This window comes from Hyperolius riggenbachi, chromosome 7, assembly GCF_040937935.1.
Source record: "Hyperolius riggenbachi isolate aHypRig1 chromosome 7, aHypRig1.pri, whole genome shotgun sequence".
Taxonomy (NCBI): Eukaryota; Metazoa; Chordata; class Amphibia; order Anura; family Hyperoliidae; genus Hyperolius; species Hyperolius riggenbachi.
Window position 1 is genome coordinate 191911048 of NC_090652.1, and position 10372 is coordinate 191921419.

General features: G+C 44.1%; 1 protein-coding gene across 3 annotated transcripts in view; it reads left to right on the top strand.

Moving 5' to 3' along the window:
• Nucleotides 1–10372, top strand: part of SF3B1 (splicing factor 3b subunit 1) — a 315589-nt gene that overhangs the window by 155833 nt on the left and 149384 nt on the right. For all 3 annotated transcript variants that reach the window (XM_068244953.1, XM_068244952.1, XM_068244954.1), the window contains one exon: nucleotides 3883–3984. In XM_068244953.1, coding sequence (XP_068101054.1) covers nucleotides 3883–3984 — 102 coding nt within the window. The remainder of the gene's footprint in view (nucleotides 1–3882; nucleotides 3985–10372) is intronic.

Below are 10372 nucleotides of genomic sequence, written 5' to 3' on the forward strand. Positions count from 1 at the left end.
AGAACTTCTACTGAGTAGGTGAGGCATCCCCCATTGTCCTCAGTCAGCACTTTATTACAGGTTTTCTTTAAAGGGAATCTGAAGCAAAAATACATTTATGATATCTGTGTGTGTAGTACTGCTAAGAAATAAAACATTAGCACATATTTATTTATTGTATTTATAAAGCGCCAACATATTACGCAGCGCTGAACATTAATTTAGGTTACAGACAATATTTAGGGGTGGCATACAGCAATATGACATACAAGAAAACCAGATCACACACCATAGCATGAGTACCAGGTAATGCTTAGTCAGTCACTGGATGGAGCATGGAGATTAGGCAAGTTAGGTTCATTCAGATGCATAGCATGGGTTCACAGTAATAGAGGTGCATGATCAGGTAGGACACAAGAGGAGGACCCTGCCCAAAAGCTTACAATCTAGAGGCAGAGGTAAGGACACTAATAGTAGGGGACCAGAGTTCAGCTGTATACTCAGTCTCCTATTGTTTTTCAGTACGGGAAGAGTTAAGAAACTTCAGTTATCTATGCAGAAGAGCTTCTCTAGCTCTGTGATTTGGACAAATCTGTGATTTGGACAGCACTGTCTTTTGAAGCTCTTATCTCAACTGTCTCTCATTGTTACTACTTTATTGTTTTTCTGCAGAGAGAAGTTCAGAGTCATTAGCCTGCTTTTGTGAAATAATTTAACATGCTGAGTGTATTGTGGAAACTGATTATTAGAGAATGATGCAATGTTATAAAAAGCTGTATAGCTGAAAATAAAAAATGTCACTATTTTCTTTGCTACTAATGTTCTATCAATTATCAGTACTACACATAAAATTCATTATATCCTGTTTTTGTTTTTGCTTCAGTGTCACTTTAAGTGATAAACAACAACATGATTATTGTACCCATTAATTAATAGTATATTACAGATAACCAATATTGCTCATGTTCAATTAAATTTATCTTGAAGATTCAGGCCCTGTTCAGTGCTCAGTTTTGTTGCAGAATAAGGCTTCATACACACATCCAGTTTTAATCTGCAGATGACTGGCCAATTTTACCACTGCCATGTAGTATGAGGGCCTACAGATTATGTATACTATGAACAGACTATGTATGTGTGCTGCATGGAAGTGGTAAAATTGGGCAGTCATCTGTAGATAAAAATTGGAGGGGTGTATGGACCTTATTCTTCATGTCAACTGACCATACAATTATATGGGCCTGTTCACAGTACTGGGTTGTAATTCATGCCATGCACTGATGAGGATCAACCAATCCAAACAGTCTATATGCATGCTGGTTTAGTTTGGCTCTGTAATATTACCAAGCTGACACATCATTACATTTCAGCAGTTGTGGAGGTGTGTTTAGCTATTAGGGACAACAAAATTCTGTTTTACATAGCATTTTTTTTTTTTTTAGTAAGGAGGCTTTCTGGTCATTTTCAGCCCCTTACACACTACTAGGTGTTATGGTTCACCAAGGGGCAATCTGTAGCTCTGGGTGTTTCAAGTCCCACCCCATAGAGCCATATTAATCCATGCACTGATGAGGATCATCCAATCTGAAACAGGCTGTGTGCATGTTGGATTAGTTTGGCACTGTAATATTAACAAGCGGACTCATTGCATTCCAGTAGTTCTGGAGGAGTGTTTAGATATCGGGGACAACAAAGGAACAAATTGCATATTTAGCATTGACGCACTGTGTGGCACCTCAAATGCTCATTCCAACCTGAATAATCACAAATACACTGTTTTAAGAAGGCAAAATTTAGTTTTACATAACAGGGCAATCTGTAGCTCTGGGTGTTTCAAGTCCTACACCATTGTGTGTTGTGTATCTTATTGGTTATTACCTGTATTGTGGTGTTGTATCATATTGCTTATTACCAGTTTTGTGGTGTCGGTCACCTGTTATAACTGTCTGTAATCTTATGTATTGTACAGCACTGTGCAATATACGTATTTCAAGAGAAGAGTGAATAGCTTGACACTCTTCTCTTGAAATACGTACATGGGCTTTTCCAGCTTAGAGCATGCATTTCCAGGTTTGCGTGTGGTTACCCAGAATATTGGAACTAGTTAATGGGTGAACTTTAGTGCACGACTGCTGTAGTGACTGTTGCTGCTTCTTTCTATCGTGAATATGCACTGTATTCTTTATTGGATTTATATAGTGCCAGCATATTGCAGTGTCAAGTTTTGGACTAGCCCACCTCCCCACGGGGGAATTCTCAGTTACCGTATTTGCCGTATAAGACGCTCCGGAATATGACACACCTAGGTTTAGAGGGCAAAAACCATGAAATGGCGCCCGCAGGGGTTGCACACCTCCACGCAGCTCGCTCTAGTGAACTGCTTGTATGTACTGATCCCATCATCAGTACAAGCCATCACTAGAGCAAGCAGAGGAGAAAGAGGTCTGCAATCCCTGTGGGCGCCATAATTGGGGGAGCCAGCTGCCACTACGCTACATAGGGGGAGCAGGAGACATAGGCGAGGGAGCCGAGGCATGCGTGGGGAGTGAGCACAAACATGCAGGGAATCCCCAATCAGTGGTTTGTATTGACAGACATTCATAAGTTGGGGATTCCCTGCCTTTGCCATATGACGCAGCGACTTTCTCCCCATTTTTGGGGAGAAATTGCATCTTAAACTGTGGAAAATACAGTATTTCTTTGTAAAAGCACTTGCTGAACATCAGTTGCTCAGTCCAACTCCCACAATAGTTTGCAAACAAGAAGGCAAGCTGGCTGACATCTTTGTAAAGATCTTTTCTAGAATGCTTTTTCAAAGAATAAAGGTGGCCACTAACTGTCCAATTTCTAGTGAAAAATCGTTCGAGCGATCAGAAATTCTGATCGGACGAAAAATCGTTCACTACACCATCAACTAACTAATCTTTGCTTCATATCTATCACGACCACCAAGAAAATCCAAATTTTCGTTCGACGAAAATTCATTCGGGCGACATTTCTTTCACTCATTCATAATCGATTGTGTCCACCAATGGAGATTATTTACAACCAATTCGATCAGAATTTCTGATCGCTCGAACGATTTTTTGCTAGAAATTGGACAGTTAGTGGCTAGCTTTAGGCCCTGTTCCCTTTTTTGGTGATTGCTTTTTGCAATTCATTCTAGTGAATGAGAATTGGGACGCAGTTGCAGGGAAAATGCTGCATGCATCGCGTTTGCAATTGGTGATAATTGCAAATACGCCACAATGAGTAATCACAGAGGATTACTTGTACAGCAGCGCTTTGCTGAAGTGCAAATCACGTGTGAATGGACCCTAAAGGTAATACTGAGAATCAGATTCTATTAGAGAGTTCTTGGTTTATTTGCCCATGCATCACTAGATGTAGGAGCACCATTAAGCCTGGTACACACCATGCAATTTGCAATTTCCCATCAGATAGATGGGTTGAATAGATAATGTCCAACAGGTCCGATCTGATTTCCGATCGTTTTTCTGATTGATTTACATAGAAGTGATCAGAAAATCGATCAGAAAGACGATTGGAAATCCGATGGGATCTGTCAGAAATTATCCACCCATCTATCTATCTGATGGGAAATTGCATGGTGTGTACCAGACTGTGAATTTGTGATGTATAATCTTATCTTATGCACAGGTTAACACACAGGAAGTTTTTTGTTTTGTTTTTCTCTCCGTTGTAAATGTGGCAATTGCAAACTTTGCATATTATGCTAGCATAAAAGTAAAAAACTTCCATCTGTGTAGGATGAGAACGTTTACTCAACTCTGGATAGTACAAGTTATGTAAATGTTATCATTTGTTTTCTGTGTATAATGCTGTAATTTTTATCATTTGATAGTTCTATGCTTACATAAAACATTTTGTATGCATTTCTAGGTTGATGTTGATGAGTCTACACTTAGTCCAGAGGAGCAAAAAGAGAGAAAGATAATGAAATTATTGTTGAAAATTAAAAATGGCACACCTCCAATGAGGAAGGTATGTATTGTGGTTCGTACAGTGTGTATGAGAAACATAACTGAGAATTTGTTATTAGCATTTGTAGCAGCCAGTATGTAAAAATTTGACTTTGAGAAATGTGTTTCAAATGTGTGTACTGGTCACTTCCTTCACCAAAGACCTCCTGTTTCTCAGACATTATTCACTCGAGCGGTTTGGAATTCAGTTAAAGAGGATCTGAGATAAACTTTTACTCATTGCATAATTGTGTTCCTTTCATATAGTGTTCCTTAAGCCAAATACTTTTTTTTGTTTAATATAATTCCCTATAAACTAAACAAGCCTCACCCACAGCTTCTCCAGAGTACCTTGGCACTCTAAGCCTTAGTAACAAGGGCTAATGGGAGCTCAGTCTGGGCAGGAGGAGGAGGTTACTAGCCAGAGATTTCAGAGGCAGAGGGGAGGATGAGTGGGGAGTGAAGTTTTCACAGGCTGAGGGATGGAGATGCTATCCGCTTGCCTGTGTGTAATGTAACAAACAGAACATGTCCACTCTCATTGCATCACAGGAATAAATAAGCATAAACTGAAGCTGTTTGCAGCTAGATTTGCTGTTTAAACTATCTAAACTTTAGATAAGATATATAGACAAGTTACTTGTTATAGTTGTTATAGATCCCACACGAAAAACTAAAGTTACTTGTTATAGTTTAGTTTTTCGTGTGGGATCCGCTTTAAATAGGATTAAGTGGGGATGGTTTTCCTATGGTTAATTCAACATTAAGAATCTGTTCAGACAGATGGCTGCCAGCAGCTTGTTGAGCTGATGCTAAATGCTTTTCTGCCACCAAGCAGGGAAGAAAAGTTTGGCATTGGTTCCCATTGTCATCTCCTTATACTTGCAATTGATTGTAAAGCGTTGAGATGAATGCTGTAATTCATCGCAATGTGGGGCGTGGTGGATCCCAGTAGTAAACACCCATGTACAGGCAGTCACCCATCTGATCTCGCCCTTACTTGACAGAGGGACATCTGGTAGAAGGTTCTTGGCCGCTTCAACAACCTGTGTGATACGTTTCTGCTTCTCATAAAGTGCGAATCTTCACTGTACTTGATCCTATTTGTTGTGGTGCTACTCTTCCCAGCACAAAAACAACCATTGCTTGACCAACAAAAACAAATATTTACACCTTAATGTGTCTCCACAGCCTTGCGCACACACACACACACAATAGAGAAGACATTTGTTATGCTTTTTTCATGCCGGTCTCAAACCGCTTGAGCTGCAGCCACTAGGGCACGCTCAGTAGGCAGTAGCAGTGATAGGGAGTCTACAGTCCTGGCCAAAAGTTTTGAGACTGTCAAAAATATTGGAAATGGAAGTTTGTGCTTAAGTTTTTATAATAGCAATTTGCATATACTCCAGAATGTTATGAAGAATGTTTAGATGAATTGCATAGTCCTTCTTTGCCATGAAAATTAACTGAATCCCCAAAAAAAAAAAATTCCACTGCATTTCACTGCTGTCATTAACCTGCCTGGCATTCTATTAAGATCGCCAGGGAGGCTGCGGGAGGGTTTTTTTTTAATAAAAAAAAAACTATTTCATGCAGCCAACTGAAAGTTGGCTGCATGAAAGCCCACTAGAGGGCGCTCCGGAGGCGTTCTTCCGATCGCCTCCGGCGCCCAAAAGTAACCCGGAAGGCCGCAATGAGCGGCCTTCCGTGTTTCGCTTACCTCGTCACCATGGCGACGAGCGGAGTGACGTCATGGACGTCAGCCGACGTCCTGACGTCAGCCGCCTCCGATCCAGCTCTTAGCGCTGGCCGGAACTTTTTGTTCCGGCTACGCTGGGCTCAGGCGGCTGGGGGGACCCTCTTTCGCCGCTGCATGCGGCGGATCGCCGCACTGCAGCGGCGATCAGGCAGCACACGCGGCTGGCAAAGTGCCGGCTGCGTGTGCTGCTTTTTATTTGAGCCAAATCGGCCCAGCAGGGCCTGAGCGGCAGGCTCCGGCGGTACTGGACGAGCTGAGCTCGTCCAGACCGCCCAGCAGGTTAAAGGACCTGCTGAGATCATTTCAGTAATCGTCTTGTTAACTCAGGTGAGAATGTTGACTAGGGCAAGGCTGGAGATTATTATGTCAGGCTGATTGGGTTAGAATGGCAGACTTGACATGTTAAAAGGAGGGTGTTGCTTGAAATCATTGATCTTCCATTGTTCACCATAGTGACCAGCAAAGAAACGCATGCAGCCATCATTGCGTTACATAAAAGTGGCTTCACAGGCAAGGATATTGTGGCTACTAAGATTGCACCTAACTCAACAATTTATAGGATCATCAAGAACTTCAAGGAAAGAGGTTCAATTCTTGTTAAAGAGAACCCGAGGTGGGATTTAATTATGCTAGTGGGGCACAGAGGCTGGTTGTGCACACTAACACCAGCCTCTGTTGCCCCTGCGGGAGGGAAGGGGCACGGGCGGGTAGCGCCGATACGGAGGAGGCGGGGGAGCGGCGCTGACAGACAGCACATAGGTAAACATTGAGCTGGTGACACGCTGTGTGTCGCCAGCACTGCGGGGGGGGGGGGGGGGGGGGGTATAGCGGCGCACAGGGGGGTCCTGGAGGCACACCATGGGGCAACAGAGGCTGGTGTTAGTGTGCACAACCAGCCTCTGTGCCCCACTAGCATAAACAAATCCCACCTCGGGTTCTCTTTAAGAAGGCTTCAGGGCATACAGCAAGCGCCAGGATCGTCTCCTAAAGAGGATTCTGCTGCGGGATCGGAGTGCGACCAGTGCAGAGGTTTCTCAGGAATGGCAGCAGGCAGGTGTGAGCGCATCTGCACGCACAGTGAGGCGAAGACTTTTGGAAGATGGCCTGGTGTCAAGAAGGGCAGCAAAGAAGCCACTTCTCTCCCAAAAAAACATCAGGGACAGATTGATCTTCTGCAGAAAGATTTTGAATGGACTGCTGATGACTGGAACAAAGTTATATTCTCCGATGAAGCCCCTTTCCGATTGTTTGGGGCATCTGGAAAAAGGCTTGTCAGGAGAAGAAACGGTGAGTGCTACCATCAGTCCTTTGTCATGCCAACAGTAAAGCATCCTGAGACCATTCATGCGTGGGGTTGCTTCTCATCCAAGGGAGTGGGCTCACTCAGAATTTTGCCAAAAAAACACAGCCATGAATTAAGAATGGTACCAAAACACCCTCCAACAGCAACTTCTTTCAACAATTCGACAGTTTGAAGAACAATGCATTTTCCAGCACGATGGAGCGCCGTGTCATGAGGCAAAAGTGATAACTAAGTGGCTCGGGACCAAGACATTGAAATTTTGGATCCATGGCCTGGAAACTCCCCAGATCTTAATTCCATTGAGAACTTGTGGTCATTCCTCAAGAGGCGGCTGGACAAACTAAAAACAACGAATTCTGAGAAACTCAAAGAAGTGATTATGAAAGAATGGATTGCTATCATCCGGATTTGGCCCAGAAGTTGATTGAGAGCATGCACAGTTGAATTGCAGGGGTCCTGAAAAAGAAGGGCCAACACTGCAAATACTGACTCTTTGCATAAATCTCATGTAATTGTCAATAGAAGCCGTTGAAACCTTAGAAATGCTTATAATTTATATTTCAGTACATCACATAAACAACTGAAACAAAGATCTAAAAGCAGTTTAGCAGCAAACTTTGTGAAAACTCATATTTGACAGTCTCAACTTTTGGCCAGGACTGTAGACCAAGGACTCCTTACTGAATAGGCCCTGGTTTTCTGAACAGGAAGAGCTGAGATTTGAGCCCCTGTCTCCTGTATCAGAGGCAGACCCTTAACCATTACACTATCCCAGCCACTTGTAGATAATTCATGACCAAGGTGATAGGTGCCACCTCTGCCGAGAATCTAACATGTGTAATCTTCCTTATGCACTGGCAGGAAATCCGCCTGGAAGGTCGTCTTGGCCAAGCACAGGCTGAGGCCATTGTTCTCCTCCTCACCCTGCCTGCTTTGTGCTGCTCTGTTGTGCTACGCAATGGCAGCCCCCCAATAGTTGTGCCATTGGACCATTGTGTACTACCTCTGCAGTGATTGGTAGACACTGTGCTTGATTCACTAAAGCATGCTAACATAGTAGCATGCCTAAAAGCTTTGCACATGCAAACTAGGGTGCTAAGTAGTTTGCATGGCAAAGCTGTTTCTGATCGTGTGCTATTTTAGCACGTGTAAAGGTTTGCGCGCACCGTTTCGCGTGCAAAGTATGCTTATCACGCTACTTAGCATGCGAAGCGGCTGATTTTGCATGCGAAGCGGTGCGCGCAAAATTTTGCGCGCATATTAGCGAGTGCAAAGCCAGTTTGCACGTGCTAAGTGGCTTTTCACTGGCATGCTAACACTTAGCACACTTTAGTGAAGAGAGAAAGAGATGTCTCTATCTCTCTCTCTATCTATCTATCTCTCTCTCTCTCTCTCTATCTCTCTAAAAAATTTTATTGAGATAGCAGGCAGAATGACAAACAGTATTTTCCAATGGTAGCCAACAGGGCTTACAGAAACATGACAGTCAGCAGGCAAATTATCATCAGGATCAAGACTGTCATAAAGTTATCATATATCTCTATCTCTAATCTCCCATCTCCCCTCTCACCTCTCCCCCCTCTCCCCTCTCTCTCCCCTCTCTCCCCCCTCTCTCTCCCCCCCTCTCTCTCTCCCCCTCTCTCCCCCCTCTCTCCCCCCTCTCTCCCCCCTCTCTCCCCTCTTTGTGTGAGATAAAGACCTTGTATATGATTGAACAAATCCTTCCATGAGTTCAATATAATCTATTTTTTTTATACCAATCCATAATAGAAGGGGGATTTTAGATTTCCAGTATTCAGGAATTAGCAGCCTTGCGGCAGCTAGGTGTCTCAGAATTTCTTTCTTTTTTTTTTTTTTTTTAATTGGCATGGGAAGCATTAATAGAAGCAGGCATGCAGGTGTATTCTCTAATTCGATTCCAAGGCAATCTTAAGCTATTATGCATATTTCTCTAATCGTCTTCCGGGACAACAGGAGATCCGGTCCCTCCTCCGGATCTGGGGAAACCACAATCAAGAAGCATTAAAAGCTCCCGCCCTCCCTCATTCCACAGTTCATCTGTGTTTCCCTACAGGAAACACCGTCAAGAAGCAGCTCCCATTTTTTGTTTTTTGTACCTTGCCAGAGGGTGAGGTTTCTCACAGGGAAGCCAGGTCCTGGACGTTTTCCAGAGGGGATTCGGCGGGCCTAGGTTTCCAGGCGGATGAGAGCGCATGATTGTGGATGGTACAGCACTGCTCTCCGGCCTCTCGCGCAGAACGCCAGGCGTGGAGGATCCTGGTCGCATCTGTTTGCTGCACGGACTTCCGGGGAAGCGGACCTAGGAGGAGTCCTGACGTCAGACGCCGGCAGGCAGGGGCGCACTGACGTCACACGCGGCAGAAGGGGAGGCTCAAAACGGAGACCCAGAGAGAGGAAGAGCGGATTCTGGTGTCTTCCGTGTACACGAGGCAGCATGGAGACCCAACAGGTGGCAAAGTCACCAGCCAGCCTCAGCCCCAGGCGGCGGCCTCTTGTGGGGTGAGTCCTCCGTTGGAGGAATTTTTATACTGGTCTTTTATGTAACAGAATAGGACTCAGGGGATTGTCTTTTATCTCTGTTATAGGCAAAATCTGAGCCTAAGACTCCCGCTACAGCTCCTGAAAAGTATAAACTATGTGGTTTCTGTAGTATTAAAATTCTTATTGAGGCCCCAAAAAAAACGCTTGTCAAGCCTGCATAGATGCTTTAATAGCCTCTGAAACTTCCAGCATTTTAAAGGGTGTTATGGAATCAGTAAACATTAAAATGCAGGACACTTTAGATAAGTTTAAGGAGTCATTTATCCCTCCAGCAGCAGAGCCTACGCCTGGTCCTGCCTCTGCTTCCCTCCTGGGCCCTTCTGGGCTTTTGTCTCGTCCTTCCTCTGTCTGATATTTTGGGGGTGGAAGAGGAGGAAGAATTGGAGGAGGGGGAAGACATGTCGGAGATTATTTCTCTTGAGGAGGGGGAGCAAGTTCAATCCGGGGAATCGGACTCAGAGCAGTTAGTCCGAACCCCAAGGTTTTTGTTCTCCCCAGATGAATCTTCTGAGTTACTCAAGGCTGTTTATGCTACGGAGCAGATTAAAGAAACATTGTCTGAACCTACCCCCCAGGATCTGGTTTATTTGGGTTTAGCCAGCCCTCTGGGCGAGTATTCCCTATCCATAAATCTTTACAAGAGATTTCCTCGCAATGGCCGGATCCTGAGAGACGTTTGTTTATACCTAAGTCAGCTAAGAGGAAGTACCCCTTTGCTCAGGAAGAGATTGATAAGTGGATTAAATGTCCTAAGTTAGATGCAGCTTTGGCTAAATATTCGAAGGA